Genomic DNA, 22,049 nt, shown 5'->3' on the forward strand with positions numbered 1-22,049 from the left:
CTCTCAAGCCAGCTGCCATGTTGTAAAGATGCTTGTCTTAGTCCATTGGGTTAAGGAGAGTTGAGAGTCTCGCTTAGTGCTATAGTTATAGCAAACACTATGGAGTTAGACTGTGTGGGTCTAAATCTTGGCTCTGCCACTTACTAGCTTTGTGACCTTGGGGCAGTGAATTACCTTTCTGCCTCAATATTCTCACATGTAAAATGGAAATGATAGTAGGATTTTCCTCGTGGTTGTTTTGAGAACTATATGAGTTAACATTGTGTTTAGAACAGGGTTTTGTAAGGATTTCTTAAATACATAATAGAGTTATCTCCCTCTGGGAGCACTTCCTTGGAACGTTTTATTGATAAAAGCCAAATGTGGTGGTTATTAATCTCATCATGATAACATTGTCATTTATTGGATGTTTATATATGCCAGGCATGACAGGGTTATGTATATTCTGTAGTTCACATAATCCTCATATCAATCCTACAAAATTAGCAATATTATTTTAATTTTACATATCAACAAACTGAGTCTCTGAGAAGTAACTTGCTCAGTGTAATAGAGCTCATAAGTGATGGTGTAGATATGACATATATTAAAGAGGCAGCATGATGGTTAAGAACACAGAATCTGAAGCTAAGCTCTCTGGGTTCAAATCCTGGCACTACCACTTCCTAGTTGTGTATCTTGGGCAAGTTATTTAACCTATGTATCAGTTTCCTTATCTGTAAAATGAAGATAATAGTTATACCTACCTCATGGGTTATTATGAGGATTAAATGAGTTAATACTTTCTAAGCACCTAAAATGGTCCCTAGCACAAAATGTTGCAGAACTCTTCCTTAGTTCAGCTAAAGACAGAGTTCTTTGTCCCACAGCCACAAAAATTCAGGCCCGCAGACAATTTGAATGGTGAACAAGCAGGGTTTTATTTGGTGAAAAGGAAGAAAAGGGGGAAACATCCTGCTAGAGCAGGATGTTAGAATCCCAACTTCCACACAGGAAAAGGAGGGGCCAGGCTCCTCCCCAGTGTAAACTTAACGAGGCTCCACCTTAGTGGGCAGGCTGTTTGGAGTTTCTCCAGGGACCCCCTCCCACCTGACTGTCTCAATAATAAATACTTTGTATGTACTAGCTGGTTATTATTACTGCTATTATTATTTTTATTAGTTAGAGTTTAAAGAAAAAGCAGCAGTAAAAAAGGAGAGACTGAAGTTGCCAATAAGGAAGGGAATACATGTATTTCAATAAATGCCTTAATAAATAAATAAATCTTCAGGAGGAGAGAAAAGGAGAGTTGTCTCACCACAAAGATGAGCAGAATAGAAAACAATTGATTTCTAGGCGAAGGCAGATGATTAAACTCCTGGGAGATAGATTCATTTTTACAAGGTAGAAATCAAGCTAATCCTTTAGAAATGAAGAAAGGAAGGTAGAATTGGAAGCCTGTGGAGGCAGGGGAGGTTTGGGGACACTTGGGGAGTCAAACCACAGAGCACGCACTAGGCATAGCCAAGTTGTGTTTTGTCAATGCTTGATCATGGCTGAATTCCTTGTGGCTAAAAAAAATTATGCCTGGTGGAGGGGATAGCTCAGCAGCCTGGTGAGAGCAACAAGTTCGGACATGGTTGAATGGGATGGTTATGATGGTAAGTAGAAGTGAAGGAGCGTTGAACAAGGAATCAGGAGACTTGGATTCATTTTTTAACTTTAGTATATCAACTAGCTTGTATGACCTCGAATAGTTCACTTGACCTTTGGATCTCAGTTAATTCACTTGTGAAATAAGAGAGCTACATCAGTTTATCTCTAACATTACTTCTAATTCCAGAATGTATGACCCTACAGGGCCGATTCTAGCATCTAGCTGCACCAGAAAGGAGTCAATTGAAATGGCAAGAGTTAAGAAAGTGATGGGAAGGCCCAGGGAGGTTGGGATGCAGGTTCAATAAAAGTGAAGGTAGATGAGGGAACTCGTGTCAGTCTCTCAGTCTTTCTGCCTTTAAGATTTTTCTTTTCTGCACTCAAAATTCTAAGACTAGTTTGTCTTTTTTTTTTTTGGTAGCAAATATTATTATGGCTATTGTGAATTTAATAGGCTATGTTTGACACACACAACAGTAAATGTTATTTTAGTTTTACATATCTAAAATGTTCATTAACACATCAGAAATAAACAGTTCACTTGTAGGGAGTTATTTTTTTTCTTTTAAGCAGAACATAACAAAAGAGTATTTTATGCTTTCCCGTGCCCATAATAACATTACATTTTGGAGTAGCTAACTAGGTTGCTTGAACACACTGTTACAGAACTGGTTAATCCATAATTCAGCAGGTTCTTGGCTTCCAAGTTGCCTTATTGACAAGCCTGAAGAAAGTGGATGGAACTAATTAGCACTCAGCATTATAAAATAGGAAGAATTAAATAAAGCAGCTTCAATATTAAACTCAGACCCCTATGAAGATATTCCCTTTAGTTATGGGGATTTTGAAATGATGGACAGGCTAAACCAAAACTCATAATCCTATTACAGTCTCCTACACCCACCTAATAAGCTTCAAGAGCCGTTTCCTTGGAGTCTGGGATATTGCCATCTTCCTCTAGGCTTTTCTGTATATAGCTTATAAATTCTTTACTTGTTTCCACTAAATACTTTGTTATTTAAAATAGCATAAAAGAGAGTGTATAAGTATATATACATATTGATGTATTTTGACTGTAATAATACCCTTGGCCTGTAGGGAACTTCAAATTATTAATAATTTCAGAGGAAAGCTTTTTAAGAAAAAAGCTCCAGGCTTAGCTGTAATGAGGCATTTGAAAAGGAGGAGGGGTTATGTTTATGTGCGTAATGAAAATATTGAACCCTTTGGGATGTTATGAACCATGGTGCACTAATAAATGATCTTCCCATTTCAGTGTTCCAGCAGACATCTTTGTACCCCTGATGTACTCTTGCAAAATGCCTATAGCTCACATATCCTTTTAAATATTTCTATCTCCTAACATTCGTTACTGTGAGTGGGGGTGCAACAGGATAAATCTGATGGAGAAAGGAGGACAATACAAGAAGCAGACAAAGTTGGTGGTTTAGAATAATGAGCCCATTTTCAGCTGAGCTGTGTAGTTCATATGAATTAGTTAACCCCTTACAAACATTTGTCTGACAATCCAAATTCTCATTCAGTTCAATGGGTTTTATAATTATCATTTAACTAAATAGCACTAAGAACTGTTTATATCCTGACATTAAGGAAGCTTTGTCGAATTCTTTTTCTGTAAATCATCTGAAGTTGTTTACAATTTGCAGTAGTCTTGGTTTGTGCTCAGGTTGCTGTTTTGCTGCTTTAAAAAATATTTTCAGGGTGCTAATTATAGAATATGCTCTAGAGTTTGGTTAGCTTTGTAAGAGTAGAACACCTTTGTAAAGAACATTTTCACATTTTAATTGGAAGAATGTAGGCTTAAGCTATTATCTATCATGTTAAACAAAAGGAATCCAATGATGCTCAATGGATATAGAATGATTAATTACTCATTCTTAAGACCTGTGCCATTTAGTTCCTGGTGATAAGATGGTGATAAAGCACTTTTTACCCAGAAAGAGAGAAATGAGAGTATTGTGATGACCATGCTGGAACAGAGTGTGAGAACATTTAAAAAAAAAAAGTTTGAAATGAGAAGCATCTGGGACCTCCCTTCTATGCTGTTGTGTATGTAATTGCTTTTAATTTTGTACAAAAAGTTAAGGTACTATTAATAAGCATTTTACTTCATTGAGTGTCTTCTGATTACAAGGAACAAAAAACTATTTAAACTGGGTGTTCATTGAACAGATACAGAGAGGCTCAAGGGAATTCAGGGCAGGATGTATTATACACCCAGACCTAGAGCCCTGGAAATGGGATCTTTGCTCTCCTTTCCAGGTGGCTCTGTGGTCCTTCACATCATGAGTTCATGGGCCTTTAATCTAGTGCTTGAAACGAGACTTCACTTATCCTCATCTAACTGCTCCTTCTACCTCCTGACAAAGATTCCTGGGTCCCAATTCTATGTTCCTGTGACAGGAATGTTATCTGAATCCTTTTTTTTTTTTTTTCGCACCAGGCCCCAAGTCTTTGACAAGCCTAGGATGGTTCCCCTGTAGGTCAGGGTCCTTCCCTGATTCAATCAGCTATTACAATTTTATTTACTTGTTTATTTTTATTATTATTTTTTTGAGACTAAGTCTCACTCTGTCACCAAGCTGGAGTGCAATGAGGTGATCTCGGCTCACTGCAACCTCTGCCTCCCGGGTTCAAGCGATTCTCCTGCCTCAGCCCCCCAAGTAGCTGGGACTATAGGCGCACACTACCACACCTGGCTAATTTTTGTATTTTTAGTAGAGACAGGGTTTCACCATGTTGGCCAGGCTGATCTTGAACTCCTGACCTCAGGTGATCTGCCCACCTCAGCCTCCCAAATGCTGGGATTATGCTCCCGGCCTCTACTATTTGTATTATATAATAACAAATTTAATCCTCACAAAAATCCTATTAGGTTAAGTACTATTACTATATTCCCTTTTATAGTGGGGGAAACTGAGGCAAGGAGCGGTTAAGTAACATTTCCAAGATTATGTAACTCCAAGGTCTGTGATGAGTTAGGAGATCTGGTTTCTAATGCTTGACCCATCACTGTGCGAATGACTTGAAGTGAATCACTTAATCTCCCTGGGCATTCAGCCATTCCATGAACAGTTTAAAAATTGTTTTTCTAATTTTTTTTATTGACAAACTAAAGGGAGGAATCAGGTCCACTGCCACATTGTCATAGGCACTGCTTGGTTGTATGGAACAGAAATCTACATAAGGTAGCTTGAGTGAAGGGGTATTTATTTAAGGATGTGATAAGCAACCTTGTGGACATCCAAGGATAGGAAACAACAGTGAGACCACAGAGTGTCTTAGGCTGGAACCAAAATGGAAAAGTTAGAAATATAAGTTGCTCTCAGGCCGGGGGTGGTGGCTCATGCCTGTAATCCCAGCACTTTGGGAGGCCGAGGCGGGCAGATCACAAGGTCAGATCGAGACCATCCTGGCTAACACGGTGAAACCCCATCTCTACTAAAAAAAAAAAAAAAAAATTAGCCGGGCGTGGTGGCACACACCTGTAGTCCCAGCTAATCAGGAGGCTGAGGCAGGAGAATGGCATGAACCCAGGAGGCGGAGCTTGCAGTGAGCCGAGATCGCGCCATTGGTTTCCTTTGTTTGAACATGACTGCCACAACTATGATACAGTACGATGCTTACTTCAAGTGCCTATCTTTATGTGACATGGGTCTCTCCAAGTTCAGATTCTTGTGACAGAATCTGACTGATCCAGCTAGCCTGTGAATTTGTTTCCCTTAAGTCAGGTGTTCAGTCTGTGGCCAATCAGCCAGAGCAGAGATAAGATCACATGGTGATAGGACTGTCACCTTTTCCAGGGACTTGATGAAAGAGCAGATTCTCTGAGAAGGGTATGGGAAGGGCTGGCAAATAGACTGATGTTTGCTACACCCATAATCCTAGCACTCTAACACAATTTTAAAGCATATTGTGTATTTCTCCATAGATCATCATTTTGGCTACATAAATATATATATGTATGTTTTTGTTGTTGTTGTTTTGTTTTGTTTTTGAGACGGAGTTTTGCTGTTGTTGCCCAGGCTGGAGTGCAATGGCACAATCTTGGCTCACTGCAACATCTGCCTTCTGGGTTCAAGCAATTCTCCTGCCTCAGCCTCCCAAGTGCTGGAATTACAGGCATGCACCACCACGCCTGGCTAATTTTGTATTTTTAGTAGAGACAGGGTTTCTCCATTTTGGTCAGGCTGGTCTCGAACTCCTGACCTCAGGTGATCCACCCTCCTCGGCCTCCCAAAGTGCTGGGATTACAGGCATGAGCCACCGCGCCCGGCCATGGCTACATAAATATTTTTTAAGCACTTCACTGTATACCAGGTACTTTACTAGGACTACGCTAGCTTCAGGCCCTCCATTTCCTAATTTGTAAAATGAACTATCCTGTCTTGCTTTAGAATTCACACACACACACACACACACACACACACACACACACACACACGTTTATGCGTTTATCTATATTATACTGAATACAATTGTCCTTTCATATCCGTAGGTTCTACATTCATGGATTCAATGAAAGGCATATCAAAAATATTTTTTAAAATGACATCTGTACTAAACATGCACAGACTTTTTTCATGTCCCCTAAACAATACAGTATAACAACTTTTACATAGCATTAACATTTTATTAGGTATTTTAAGTTGTCAAGAGATGATTTTAAGTATACGGGAGGATGTACATAGGTGATATGCAAATACTATGCCATCTTATATAAGGAACTTGAGCATCTGCTAATTTTCTGGTTTCTGAAGGAAGTTCTGTAACCAATTCCTCATGGATACCTAGGGATGATGGTATATTGCCTTTGTTACCAAACCAACCGGAATTTTGTTTGTTTGTTTGTTTTGAGGTGAAGTTTTGCTCTTGTTGCCCAGGCTGGGGTGCAGTGGTGCAATCTCGGCTCACTGCAACCTCCAACTCCTGGATTCAAACGATTCTCCTGCCTCAGCCTCCCATGTAGCTGGGATTACAGGCATTCACCATCACACCTGGCTAATTTTGTATTTTTAGTAGATATGGGGTTTCACCATGTTGGTCAGGCTGGTCTCGAACTCCTGACCTCAGGTGATCCACCCATCTCAGCCTCCCAAAGTGCTGGGATTACAAGCATGAGCCACCACGCTTGGCCCCAACCAGAATTTATTTATCCAAATGAATGTTGTGCAGTACCCTGAATTTGAGCTAGAGAAGAAATTCAGTATAATTTCTTCAGTTACATCTAGTGTTTAACCAAACTTTAGTATTACCCAGGTTACTTATTGATTTGGCTCTGAAATATTTGTTTCGTAAAACAAATCTATTAAAAGTCAAAGACTTGCTGTCATCAAAACTATTTAAAAGGCTGTGAGGCCTACTGTAAAGATATCCCGAAGAAGGACTTCACAAATGTTTTTTGCCAATGATAGAATCATTCCTTAATTCTGTAGCTCCTAAAGTAACTACCTTGAAGAGCACGGATCTTACCAACATATGTAGGTTGTTTAAAAAATCATTCATATTATGTACAGAATCAAAGATTTAAAAAAGTATACAAGATACAAATACCCAGTTAAATCTATAGTTAGGCATTTGAGACTTAAAAAACAATTTGATGGGACTCTTTACTGAAGTATTAAAAAACCAGAATTCTATCTCACATCTATTTCACCTACTGTGACCCAGTATCTAAATATGTCAGTATACTTCTCTTCTTATGCTCACATAGGAAAAAATATGGATTGAAATGCTTAGGACACACTGGAAACTAGATGAATTTAGAGCTTTTAGAGGAAAAACACCTTGCCACAGATCTCCCCTGAACCAGCCAAGTTAATTAATCTTGGTTTTTGTTGTTGCTCTTGCTGTTGTTTTACCATAGTTATGCAAAAGTAATGCTGCAAGTACAGACCAAAGCCCCAGAGGAGGTAGTTGAAGTTCAGCAAAATAGATTTACCAAATCCATTTGTGTTTGCCTGGTTTTATGTTGGCATTTAGAGTCTATCTTTATTTTGGTAGCTTTGTAGCCTGAGAGTGAGAGAGAATATATGTGTATAGGTATGTTTATATGTATTGCTGACAAATTCAAAGACATTTGATTAAATATGCTTTATGTAAGAAGTGAAAAGTATTGTATATATTTTTTCTTTTTTTGTGGATTACAATATCTTCATTTCTGTGGTTACTTTTTGCAAAAGATTAGTCCAGATTCATCACTCTAGTTTCTAAGAGGAATGAAAGACAATTTAAAGCTAAATTCAAATTCTATGTAAGTAGTATAATCTGATGAACACACCCTTTTATCCCAAATTTAGAGCAACAAATGTTTTATTTAATTTGAGAATATGAGATAGGAAAAGTCCATCATAAAAGTGGTTTCAGAAGCTCAAAATGTTAACTATAGCTTCCATGCATTACAGTCCCGTGATGCTCATTTAATTCTAAAGTAAGTCACTGTTGTTTCTAGAAAACTAGTCATAGTTAGACTAATTCCTTTTTGTTGTTGTTCAAAGATTTGAAATAAATGCACAAAGTCTTCCTTCTTTGTAGTAGACTAGTATCCTGGTTTCTGCATTTTTCCTGAGGAATTATACTTTAAGACCTAAGATAAACAATGTAGAAGAATCCTCTAAATGTGACTTGTGGATTCCCTTTGTACAGGACATATTCTTTGGTGTTAATCATGATCCTGAATCATTCCTGCCCCAGCCTTTTGTCTCATCTTCCCTATTGTACATTTACAAATTGGCCCTAATGGGTAAGAAAGAAACAGACAACTAAAATAGCTATAAGATGAACAGTAGTTTTTTAAAAAACTTTAAAATATTTTTCACACTCTACAGGGGAATAAGCAGATAATTTGCATATACACTTGTGGCTCTGTGATGTTTTCATATACCAGAATTTAACACCTTTGCAAAATCCTAGCAGAGACCATGGGGATACACAATTAGATGCTTAATCTAAACCTGGAACAATGTGATTTGGGCTGATTTGCAGAGAGACTGTAAAAGCTGAAAAATCAGTTTGACAACGTTCCTGCTGGGATTGGCCTGCAATAAATGTTTGCAGTGGTATTTGGAGGCCATGCCAGTTTATTCAGATCACTGGGGCTTAGGAGATGATGCCTACAGTAAAACTTGAGTTCACTGTTTATCAGGGAATGTGTGAAGGCTCCCAGGCTGAAGGTTCATTAGGTCAGTATGTAAGAGCTGTCAATCAGACCAAGCTGTCAGGGGAATACTTTTTTAAAAAACAAACAGAAGTAAAATTTTTCTACTTAGGATTTTTCCACATTGCATCCCTTCTGCCATCATATCGTCCATACAAGAGACAGCCCTTGTGAGAGAGTAGAATATTAGCCCATTGTAATGTTCCGAATGTCAGCCTTTGGCCACCATCACCTATGAGCACGGCTGCTGCTCTTAGTAATCATTGTGGTCACTTAGGATGAATGGGATAGAATGGTTGTCCAAAGTACATAAGTCTTTAAGGAGTTAAGGACTTGCGTCATATTCATTAGCCCCAGTATTTTACCACTGTGATGGAAACATAGAAGGTGCTCAGATGTTTATTGATCTCAACATCAAGAACAGAAACTACTATATGAATCTAGCATACATATGGCCTTTACCACCCCATTTCCCATTCTTGGCTTTAACAAAATTTGACAAAATTATTTCCTGTATTTCTTCCATATTGTCAAGCGTGTATTGTTTTATAGCTAGAAAACCTATTATTTAGGTTTGATTTTGGTGTATTTACTGATTGAGCATGACTAGAAGAATATTCGAAAGGTCTTTGTGGAAAAAAAAAAAACATCATATTACTTGTAAAGGAAGCCAAGAAGGTTTGGAGGTGCACCGTTTATTAGGTTTTGTGTGAACATTTAACACTAAAACATTAGTTAATATATATTAACCATTTAGATGATTGTAAAACATTATATCCATGTGGCAAGTCACTAAATCAAAACACAGGTAACTGGAACAGACTGACAGAAAACACAGTTGGCCTCATCAGATACATAGAAACCATAGTAGGATGACCAAGATAAACAGTATAGCTATGAAAACATCAAGTTGATGATAGCATAGACTCTAATTATTATCATCAATAGAATGTGAATGTATAATAAAGTGAATTATATAGTTTTTGTTTAACTCTTGTTTTAATTAGCACCAGATTCAGCTACAGTTGTATTTATGAATCTATGTTAATTTCTAATAATTAGAATGAATTACTTCTTCCTAAGATAATACTCTTCCTAGAATGGAAATTTAGAAAATATACTCTATTAAATATCAGTTGATTTTCTTTCCAGGTGGCATCCATTAGGACAAACATTATGAAAAGGCCACTGACCAAAATGTTGATTTCCTAGCTGACACCTGGAAGAAAAATAAACTTATGTTTAATGGAATAGACTGTCTAAATCCCTGTTTTGAGAAGAGTTCACATTCATGAATATGTATTCATTGCTGAACTGAATAGATTCGAGTAGTGAAGGACATCCGTATCATAGAAAGTAGCATCTATTCATTAACTTACAGCTTTCCAAAGAAACAAGCAAGAATGCAGCTTGAGATGGAGTGCTGGCAATACGCAGTTCATTCCTTTATTATGTGACACGTTTATCATGACCTGCATGATAACTAATGAAATAAATATGAGATTTGTGTATTATCTGTGGCCTAATTTGTTGAACTTCTCATTTTAGGTTACAGTAGCACAATCCTAAATCAGTATTATAAATGAGCTGTTTATGGTTTTGTCTTATTCAGTGTTCTAGGTGCATTATGTTTTTTTATTTATACATTTCAAATAATTTTTCTCTTTATTTCTTCTTTTCTGCAGTGGTAAATCATCCCTGTGCAACAAGGGCTAATCCAAGATCAGCTACATAAACGGCCTGAGTGCTGTTTTAAACAGGATTGGGTGATGGTACAACATGACTTTTTAAGATAATCAAGTAGTAAAAGTTTCTAGTGGAAACATGATATTCATTTTGTCTGGTGCTCTTTTCTTTCTGTCTAAGGCTTTCTGATAAAATTTATGCTATATGCCCCTTAATACCGATTTCATGATGGTTAACCATATCTATGCCTGGAAAGAAAATATAGACTTGGGAAGAAAACAGATATATAGTCTACAATGAATATTTCTAGCTTGCATTCAAGATGACTGTGTTGTGCAGAACATTCTGCCAGGCATTAAGCGGGATACAAAAGCAGTCTAAGATATGATCTCTGTCCTATGAATGTGTTTTTAAAATGTATACTAGTCATTATTGGAGTGACTATTATATAAAGACAAAAGCCACTAGGGTAGCCATGGTTTTTTGCCAGTTATTAGCCATATATAGTGCGTGCATGCACACATACACACACACATACATATATGTAATATATAATTTTAGTATATTTAAATTAATCCATATTTTCAAGAACTTCATTAACTTGAACACTCAGAAATACCCTGAGTGTTTTAAGACATAATTGCAAATAACTCATGTAATACATATATTTTTATATCTTTGCATGTATGAAGTTTATACATTCAGGCTCGTGCAAATGTGTTTATATCATTTGCCTAAGCCCTTGATTATTTACATGTTCCTATGTGGGATCACAGTCCTTCAGATATGAATCACAGCACAGTGATTTCTTTACCTATTCGTATTCTACTATTGAGATACTTTAAGAATCCTGTGAGTTGTGTACCTGGAAATATAAAATTGATATTATTATTAATCCATTCAGAAATCATATTGGGCAATAGCACTACTACATGTACATTTAGTAGCAAACATAGATAGAATATTTGGAGATAATGAAGATTTCAATACTGTGTTAAGAAAAAAAAAAAAAAACAACCACGCAAGAGACTCGGCTCTTGGCTCTCAGCTCCAAAGCATGTGAAATATTCAACTTAATAAGAACATAACTGCAGGAAGCACTTCTAGGTCATGGGAGTTGCTATGCACAAAAGAGGTATGGTTGTTCTAGCTCAGAGAAGCTTCCACGTATATTATTTATTGAGGAAGCCTCATTTTAATGCTGTATAGAGAAGCCCGAATGACATACTCTTCACAAGTGGCAGTATTGGTATTACAGCATTCCAAGGGTGTGAGACTTAGTTTGGAAATGAACTGAGAAAAAGCAAATAATATTTCTTAACTATTGTAGAAAATGGAGGTATCGCTAGGAAAATTATATTTTCCTCTGGTCTTTCTCACCATTTATTTATTCCGCTCACCAAGGACCCTGGCTTTTGAGGAGAGGTCCATGGCTGAGAGAACATTAAAAGGAAAGAGTGAAAGTGGAGAATGCAGATGCATATTTGGATTCAGGAGGAAGGGGAGGTTCAACAGGTGCCTTCTATAGCAGAGTTGGTTGTTAAGTCACACTACCCACAACATGCTACCCACAATAACCACAGAAGAAAGGTTACACATACATAGGTCTGTTCTCCCTTTTATGCTCACTTACCACGCAAATGACATCTTTGTGCCTGTTGTTCGGGGTCATTGCCTAAAAAAGTTGAGTTGAAACTGGCAATGAAGAAAGAATGGGCCGGGCATGGTGGCTCACGCCTGTAATCCCAACACTTTGAGAGGCCAAGGTGGGCGGATCACCTGAGGTCAGGAGTTCAAGACCAGCCTGGCCAACATGGTGAAACCCCGTCTCTACTAAAAATACAAAAAATCAGCCGGGCGTGGTGGTGCGCCTGTAATCCCAACTACTCGGGAGGCTGAGGCAGGAGAATTGCTTGAACCTGGGAGGTGGAGGTTGCAGTGAGCCAAGATCGCGCCATTGCACTCCAGACTGGGCAACGAGAGTGAAAATCCGTCTCAAAAAAAAAAAAAAAAAAAAAAAAAGGAAAGAAAAACACAGAAAGAATGGAGGACTTTAACATTTCTGGAGTACCTATTGTTTGCCTGGCATGTTCTAGGTGTCATATGTACAGCATCTCATTGCATCTTCACAACATTCCTGAGCATTAGGTTTTCTTTTCCCAGGTTTACAGGGGAAGAAATGGAAGATTAGAGAAGTTAAGTAGCTTGGGCAAGGTCGCAGCTGGTGAAGGGCTGAATCAGAATCTGAACACCAGTTTGTCTAATTCTATCCTGCATGCTATTTCCTTACAATGTTCCCTTTCACTTAGGGGCTCATGCAAAAGATTTATGATTTCCTTCAGATTTTCTTTGGTCATAGTGCTCTAAACACTTGTAGCTGAATTTTTAGTTCTTACCTCAAATAAGTCTGATAACACTACTACATTTTTAAAAAATGAGTGATATAATTTGTAGAAATAGTCACTGGAATGCTTTTAAGAGATTTCAAATCATAGAGTTGAAAATTCATGCTGTGCTCTAGGCATTATTGATCCTGAGCCATCTCATGCAGATAGATATAAATTCTCTTCTTAAAGATCTCTGGTGAAAAAACACTTTCAGGCTTTTCCATAGTAATTTACCTCATTGCTGAAAAGGTTTACAGATAGGTGTATGCACATTGTTAGGACCAATGACATAATGCCCAGTTGCAGTGAATCAAGCTAATAAAATAATAATCCTTTTTAAAATTATAATCTTCAAAGGGTTTCCGAAAATCACTTATAGGAAGTTTATGTGATTTTGCTGTTTCTCTAGGAAAGGCAGTTACGTTTGAATATTTAAATGATCAGGCCTTGTGTGGGTCACACAGGGATTTTTATTTTGCATTTGGATTCCCTTTATGGTTTAAATCACAGATCTCTACCTTAAATGCAAATGAATGGAGTGTTGAGAATTGACATAATTTTTTTAAATTGCCATAGTTATTTCCAGGGAGCTTTATACCTCAGTATAAGTATCTTATCCTGTATTATAATTGCTTGCTTGTTTGTCCTTCTAACAAGACCATGAGCAATTGGAGGACAAGGATTGTGCCTTACTCATCACAGTATCTCTAGTGTTTAGCATAATGCTTGACACACAGGAGTGATCAATAGTTATCTATTGAGTGACTGAATTAATTTCTCCAATTGATTCTGCTTAGACAGGCCTTTCTCCTACATTCCCCCAAATGCAACCTGCTAATTCACATTTCTCTATCCTGGTTTATGTTATTTCTCTCAACTGGAGTGCTCTTTCCTCCTTTTCTCCACTTATATAAGTCCACCTAGTTCTTCCTGGTACAACTAGTTGCTACATGAGTCCTGTTCTGACTATTCCAGATCTCATAGAGTCATGTCCTCCTCATGCCTTGACTCTTTTAGCCTATGGGATGCCCCACACACTTTAGCCCTTTATTATGTGCAGCTTTGGATTATTTTCCAATTTAAAAAATATTATTTTTGTCTTGTTTTCCCAACCATTATGAAAAGTAGCCATGTGTTGTATCATTTTCTCTCCCCTTCATAGTGACTTAAGTGTGGAAGAGACCATTGGATAACAAACTATGGCCTATAAGCCAAATCCAGTCCAAAACCTAAGAATATTTCTTTTTTAAAAAATTAATTAATTTATTTATTTTTGAGACAGAGTCTCGCTGTGTCGCCCAGGCTGGAGTGCAATGGCGTAATCTCTGCTCACTGCAACCTCCGCCCCCTGGACTCAAGTGATTCTCCTGCCTCAGCCTCCTGAGTAGCTGGGATTACAGGCGCCCGCCACCATGCCCTGCTAACTTTTTGCATTTTTAGTAGAGACGGGGTTTCACCGTGTTGGTCAGGCTTGGTCTTGAACTCCTGACCTCGTGATCTGCCCGCCTTGGCCTCCCAAAGTGCTGGGATTATAGGTGTGAGCCACCACGCCCAGCAAGAATATTTCTTATGATTTTAAATGGTAAGAAAACAATCACAAGGGCTGGGTGTGGTGGCTCACGCCTGTAATCCCAACATTTTGGGAGGCCGAGGTAGGTGGATCACTTGAGGTCAGGAGTTCGAGACCAGCCTGGCCAACATGGTGAAACCCGTCTGTACTAAAAATACAAAAATTAGCCAGGCGTGGTACCAGGTTGCTGTAGTCCCAGCTACTCAGGAGGCTGAGGCAGGAAAATCACTTGAACCCAGGAGACAGAGGTTGCAGTGAGCAGAGATCATGCCACTGCACTCTAGCCTAGGCGACAAAGGGAGACTGTCTCAAAAACCACAAGAAAAACAATATTTTGTGACATGAAAATTATATGAAATTCAACTCTCCATAAATAAACTTTTTTGCAACATTGCCACGTTTATTCATTTACACATTATTTATGCCTGCTTTTGGGCTACAGCAGTAGAGTTGAGCAATTGTGACAGAGACTCTGTGGCCCACAAAGCCTAAAATATTTACTATCTGACCCTTTACAGGGAAAGTTTGCCGACTGCTGGAGTAGATCATCAATGAGTACTTACTGGTTAAATAATTCATTGTCTTATGACTCTATTCTATTATGAAACAAGATAGTCTGAAAGTACTGTTAATTATGCTGTCTTGCCTTACATAAAGAAAAATAGTAATAAAAGCAACCTCTGGAGAACAGATTATTTTTATCTTTTAGTTGGTGAAGTATAAAAAGTTTCATTTTCTCATTCTCTGGTAAAGTGACTTATAGTGCCCTTATTAGTTTTAAACCTTTTCAAATATGCAGAACCTCTTCCTGCAGAGATTTTAAAGAACAGGGTAAGGCCAGGCATGGTGGCTCATGCCTGTAATCCCAGCACTTTGGGAGGCCGAGGCGGGTAGATCACCTGAGGTGAGAAGTTCGAGACCAGCCTGGCTGACATGGTGAAACCCTGTCTCTACTAAAAATACAAAACATTAGCCGGGTGTGGTGGCGGGTGCCTGTAATCCCAGCTACTCGAGAGGCTGAGACAGGAGAATCCCTCGAACCCAAGAGACAGAGGTTGCAGTGAGCAGAGATCGTGCCACTGCACTCCAGCCTGAGTGACAGAGCATGACTCCATCTCAAAAAAAAAAAATTAATAATAATAATAATAAAGAACAGGGTAGATGATTATCGTTCTGGGATGGACTAGATAACTTCTAGTATTGTGCAGCCCTTGCACAACCTTGCTTTATTAGAAATAAGAAATCTGATTTGTGGATATGAAGTCTCCGCATCCCCCATAACTCCTTGATTCTCCTTTGCCAGGACCTCCCCCCACCCTCCACTTTTGGTTTAATCTAGTTCTTCTAATTAAATATGAGATAATTAAAGTTCACAGAGTTTAAACCCAGCAGGTTTGATTTAATGATAAAAATCTTGGTTTGTCAGCTTTTCAAGGCATAATCCTGGCTGCTGCCTTATCTGACAGGTAGTCAGCCTAGCAGGTCTGAGGATGAAAACCAGAGCATCTCATCTTTTCAGGCATGACTTGCTATTTATCTTCTGAGGCATAATTTACAATTGCCCTATAGAAAATGGGTAGGGTTAAATAAGTAGAAAAGGTCTCCTTTTGCTTTGGCTCAATTAATTCATTTCCTATGCGGTTGTCGATGACTAGGCTTACAAAGTAGACAGATGTATTTCAAATGAGGAGAAAATGCCCCAAACATAGCATATTTGATTATTGTAAATTATTCCTTTACTCACTGAATATGTAAAGTATGTAAATTTAGTCCTGCTGTCAAAAGGTAGCTCTGTACCATTAGTTTCTGCAGCAGACAAGGCCTGCTGCATCCTGTACTGCATTTTCAGAGAGATAATTCTAATGACAGCTTGAGCAATTGCCTTAATGAGCCAGAAAGGTGTTCTTTTTTATTCGTGTTTAGCTGCTTAGAGTCATCTGAAATAGAGATCATCTGTAGATATTACAGAGTGAAAAAAGACATGGGTTATCTTATTAATGTGTTTCTCCAAGCATGCTAAGAATGAACCATCAATCAGGTATTTGCCAAGAAAATAGCTTGTTGTCAGTTCTGTATAGGTGATATGGCAACCTGAAATGCAAGTTTAGGTTCTAATTATCATGCTAGCTAAGTAAAAGAGTTGTCAAGTTGCATCTATAAGTCATTTTGGGAACTATTGTAGGGCTTACCAAATTGATCACAAAATAGCATTAATATTGTAAACCTGAAGTGAACAACATAATCAGTTTTTTAAAAATAAAGCACTCTACTTGAGTCATCAGGAAAACATTAGAAATCTACCTATGTGCATCATATTATATGTAAAATTTAGTTTAATTGGAGCTTTGTGTTGTTAGAACCCAACACATTAATATTAACATTTGAGACAAATTTCCTATCATCTGAGTCTTTCATTCTAAGTGAAATGTCCATATTTTCTCATTAATTTGAGTCTATTTAAAGATCAGTCACATCACAGTAACATAAAGATTGGAAAAGTAATGTTCACATTTTAGTTAAAGTCATGAAATATATACCTATAATTGACTATGGTGTTTTGATTTGGTTATAAAGTATAGCTGTACCTTCCACACGGAGTTAAGAGAAGTCCTGACTTAACACATTAGTGGTAGAAAGTGTAAGTTTACACTTAAGCCACTCCCCAGCCAAGGATTTGCATAAAAAATGAGTGAAGTTCAGCTTGGGTTTATGTTAGCAAAATGGCAAATGTAGAGGCATGCTAAAGGTCCTTTCTGCCACCCTTGTATACAATACATGTCTGCATCTTGCCTAATCTTAATTAAATGTCTTTATTAAATCTTTATTAAATTAATAAAATGTCTTCTGGGTCTGAGGACTGAAATTCTGAAATGTAACCAATATTTAAGAGCTTAAACAGTGCTTCTGTATAGAACTTGTAGTATGAAATATGACTTCAAAAAAGCCTGAGCTGTAGAATTAATTTTTTCAATTGAATGAGTAATACTGCTTTAAAAAATATACATGGCCGGGCGCCGTGGCTCATGCCTGTAATCCCAGCACTTTGGGAGGCCGAGGTAGGGAGTTCGAGACCAACCTGACCAACATGCAGAAACTCTGTCTCTACTTAAAAAAATACAAAATTAGCCAGGTGTGGTGGCACATGCCTGTAATCCCAGCTACTCAGGAGGCTGAGGCAGGAGAATCGCTTGAAGCCGGGAGGTGGAGGTTGTGGTGAGCCGAGATTGCGCCATTGCACTCCAGCCTGGGCAACAAGAGCAAAACTCTGTCTCAAAAAAAAAAAAAAATATATATATATACACACACACACACACACACACACACACACACACACACACATACACACACACACATACACACACACATCCTTTTTATGGCCTCGTGCAGTGGCTCACCCCTGTAATCCCAGCACTTTGGGAGGCCAAGGTGGGCGGATCACCTGAGGTCAGGAGTTCAAGACTAGCCTGGCCAACATGGTGAAACCCCATCTCTACTAATAATACAAAAATCGGCCAGGCATGGTAACTGGCCTCTGTAATCCCATCTACTTGGGAGGCTGAGGCAGGGAGAATTGCTTAAACCTGGGAGGTGGAGGTTGCAGTGAGCAGAGATCGTGCGACTGCACTCCAGCCTGGGCAACAGAGTGAGACTCTCTCAAAAAATATATATAGGCCGTGTGCTGTGGCTCACACCTGTAATCCCGGCACTTTGGGAGGCCAAGGTGGGTGGATCACCTGAGGTCAGGAGTTCAAGACCAGCCTGACCAACATGGTGAAACCCGTCTGTACTAAAAATACAAAAATTAGCCAGGAGTAGTGGCAAATGCCTGTAATCCCAGCTACTCTGGAGGCTGAGGCAGGAGAATGGCTTGAGCCTGGGAGGCAGAGGTTGCAGTGAGCCAAGATTGTGCCATTGCACTCCAACCTGGGTGACAGAGCAAGACTCCGTCTAAAAAAAATATATCTATATCTATATATATATATATATGTGTGTGTGTGTATACATGTATATATATATATACACACATCCTTTTTAGTTTAAATAATCCATTGTATTAGAAAGAAAAAGTTACACTAGTGAATCAGCTCTACAGTTTTCAGAAGGTGAATCAAATAATTACTAAATTGAAGTACAGTAAGATGAACTATCATGTGAAATTATATTTCCCTATAAATTTCTTATTGAAATCTTGCATTGATTTGTGCATGTGTGTTTGACTAATGAAGTAAAGTGTGGGACTACTATAGAATTTAGATTTAATGCCTAGGTAATGGGTACTTGTCCAATTACAGGTCTTCATGAAGTTTCTAATGAAAAAAACACTAAAGAGCTCTTCTTCTCAGCTGTATCATAAATGACAAAAATCTCAGCTCTCCAGGCCTAAGTCAGTAATAAGTGGAAGAGTGACTCTTCTAGTTACTAATTCATTTGTGGAGTTTTCCAAAGTTAGCTTGCATTGTAAGTTTCTTATAAGGAGGATCATTTCATGAGAGTTGGTTTTTTGCTATTGTCACAATTGTGTAATCATCCCCATAGAAGCATGATATGCATACACTTAACACATTCAATTTGTAATTCTTCTTGCCAGTAAAGCCAAAAATTCTATCCCATGCTTAGACATCCATGGAGGTGATCATTATAATGCATTATTTGTCAAATTTTATTCTTTTTCAAAACTCCAAAGAAAATGTGACATTCTACTATGTCTTTGAATCTCTGATTATGTACATTTGTTTATGTTAATCTATAACATGTTACTTGGTTGCTTTGAAGCTCTGTTTTCTAGTTGATGATGCTAAAATTTATGTTAATTCACATCTAGGTGTACTTGAAATCACCTAATTTGAAATTGCAGTTCTTAAACAGCTCTAAGAAATATAATTATGTAAAGAATATTTTGAATGAAATTTTGAATAAATTGGTAGAAACATAGTTAATTGTTCGCTGCATCCCAAAACAGTAGGCTTGGAAAGTGATGCTTTTCTACTTTAATTTTAAATCTTGTACATTTTATAAGAGAGGAGTAAGCCTATCCCCATATTAGGCAAGTCAGATTAAATGTTGGTTCCATTAATTCAGAGAAAATAGGCTCAGTTAATGATGATTCAATGCCAGTTGAAAAATAAACAGATATGCAAAATCTTGGTTTCTTCCTGTAATTTCTTACCATTTTTTTCAGTTTCTTTGTTGTTCTGTTAAATCTTTAGTTAGGTTATGATAGAATGCCATGGTACCTCATTGTTCTTTAACTCTAGTGATTGGTTGTTTTTAATTACATTAATGGTAGTTTTTTGTTTTTTTGTTTGTTAATTTTTTGGTATATCAAACATTTTCTGTTAAAGGAGAAAGGAAAGAAGAGCTTTGACTTACAAACTGACTTGAAAGCTATTCCAGCAATTGGTTGTCTTTGAAGTAGGCAATTTACCCTTTTTTTCCCTTCAAAATCAGTTATACTACATATTTCCTTTTTGAAGCAGGAAAGAATGAACTGTGCATCACAGTTCTGTTATCTATAGCAAATCTGTAACTCCTGAATCCTTTCTTCCCGACCCCACCCACCCTGGGGGCTACTTCTCTACCATTAGTTTATGGTCATCAGAGAATTATAACAGGTAGAGCAGCACAGCCTTGTGCTTTCTACTCTAAAGGTATTGCTTCCCCAGACAACTGAAACTTGAGTTAAGCCCATGCCCCAGGAAAAGAAAGGTCAGGAAGTTATTTTGCTTTCTGGGGGGCTACAGAGATGAGAGCAAAGGAGATGAAGAGCCTTGACATCTACTCCAGAATTGCTCTTGACTGCCAGACTTCGATCTAATCTCTATGGCACATCATCAGCATTCACTGCGTACCTCATACACAAAAGCAGAAGAGTAGCTGGATTTCTTTAAAATTGTGCCCTTCATTTGTTTCCCTTGCATGTTCTATTTCCCCAATTAACTTTGTGAGCCCTGGGCAAATTAGTTGACCTCACTGGGCCTCAAAGGCCTCATCTATAAAATGAATGGTTTAGAATAGATGATCTTTGATCCCTTCCATCGCAAACATTCTATGCTGTGAAACCTCAAGGCTGTAAACTATATGAGAGTAGGAGCCAATTTTTTTTTTATCATTTTTTTTATCTCCCCACAGGGCCTAATGTAACTTTGACTGTACTACCTTGCTTTCACTATGTGAAGTAGATTTTGAAGACAGCTCTAATATGTACTAAACTCGATTAGAAATTAGACATCCCATTTTAGTTGAAAGTCAGCTTATTAGGTAGATGTTATATGAACTTGCTTATTTCAAAAGGAAAAAAAATTCTGGGAAATGAATCATTGGGATGGAATTAAGTAATCTCGTTTAGGAAAATAGTACTTTAATAATAGGCTATGAAAGAGTTATGGGTTGAATTGTCACCCAAAAAGGTATGTTTAAGTCCTAATCCCCAGTATCTGTGAATAGGACCTTGTTTGTGATTGGAGGCTTTGAAAATGTAATCAAGTTAAGATATGGTCATACTGGATGAGGGTGCACCCTAAATCCAATGACTGGTGTCCTTATAAGTAGGCCATGTGGGACACAAAGACACACAGGGAGAATGCCACGTAACTGTGGAAGCATAGACTGGAGTGATGCGACTGCCAAGGAATCCCAAGGATTGATGGCTACCATAAAAAGCTAGGAGAGAGAAGTGCAACAAATTCTCCATCAGAACCTTCAAAAGAACCAACCCTGCCCTGTACCTTAACTTCAGAATTCTTGTGTCCAGAGCTGCGAGAGAATACATTTCTGTTATTGTAAGTCACCCAGTCTGTCATAATTTATTATAGCAGACCTAGGAAACTAATACAGAAGATGTGGACGCTGGCCTAGGAAAAGTCCCCAAAGAATACATAAAGCTCTGGACTGGAACAGTCATAGCTTGCAACTACCGTAGGACATCTACTTTCAGCCTAGGATGTCTTCATATTTTATAAAATATAAATCTAGATAGTAATAGAACATTAAGATCTTTGGAGCAACTCACCATTCCTTACGAGATCAGGACCGATCTTATACAAACCCTGATCAGCTGAATTAGGATCACATTTGTTATAATTATTACCGATCCCTTGAGAGCCACCTTTGACCCAGCATATCATACCCACAAGCCTAAGAGTAAGCTGCAGAAAGACTGTTTCTTAGAATGGTTGTCCATTATTGACTACCCTCTTCTACCTTATGCATGTTTCTTTTGTCCTTTTTTCGTTAACCATTTATAAAGTTAGATGCTAAAGAATATTGAGCTCAGAAATAGTATTTCCAAATAAACAATGTGTAAATCAATTTAAGCTGTTTACTTCCCCATTGGGAATAATCTCTCTTACTTTCTACCTATGAAAACTTCACCCAGGCTTTCACCATGCATAGCTCAGATCCCATCTACCTCATCAAGGCTTCGTTGAATTCCCCATTTGAAAGTAATCTGCTTGCTGTAATTACATAACTTATACTCTCTATGTAGTTCTGTTGACACTTAGCAAAAAGTACCCTATATTATAGTTTTGTTTTTACATCTCTGTGTTTTACTGTTAAAGAAAAAATTATTCTGACACTTGTTAAAGATGGTAAG

The 22,049-nt window shown here is 37.9% G+C and overlaps 1 protein-coding gene across 5 annotated transcripts in view; it reads left to right on the forward strand.

The window, feature by feature from the left end:
• The window catches only part of DIAPH2 (diaphanous related formin 2), a 922,276-nt gene that overhangs the window by 776,380 nt on the left and 123,847 nt on the right, over nucleotides 1–22,049 (forward strand). The window contains exon 28 of one of the 5 annotated variants that reach the window (XM_054677166.2): nucleotides 10,498–10,640. The exons of the other annotated variants lie outside the window; for them this stretch is intronic. Coding sequence (XP_054533141.1) covers nucleotides 10,498–10,547 — 50 coding nt within the window. The 3' untranslated portion in view covers nucleotides 10,548–10,640. Of the gene's footprint in view, nucleotides 1–10,497; nucleotides 10,641–22,049 lie in introns of those variants that run through there. 5 annotated transcript variants of the gene reach the window in all.

The sequence above is a fragment of the Pan troglodytes genome, chromosome X, assembly GCF_028858775.2.
Source record: "Pan troglodytes isolate AG18354 chromosome X, NHGRI_mPanTro3-v2.0_pri, whole genome shotgun sequence".
NCBI classification, from domain to species: Eukaryota; Metazoa; Chordata; class Mammalia; order Primates; family Hominidae; genus Pan; species Pan troglodytes.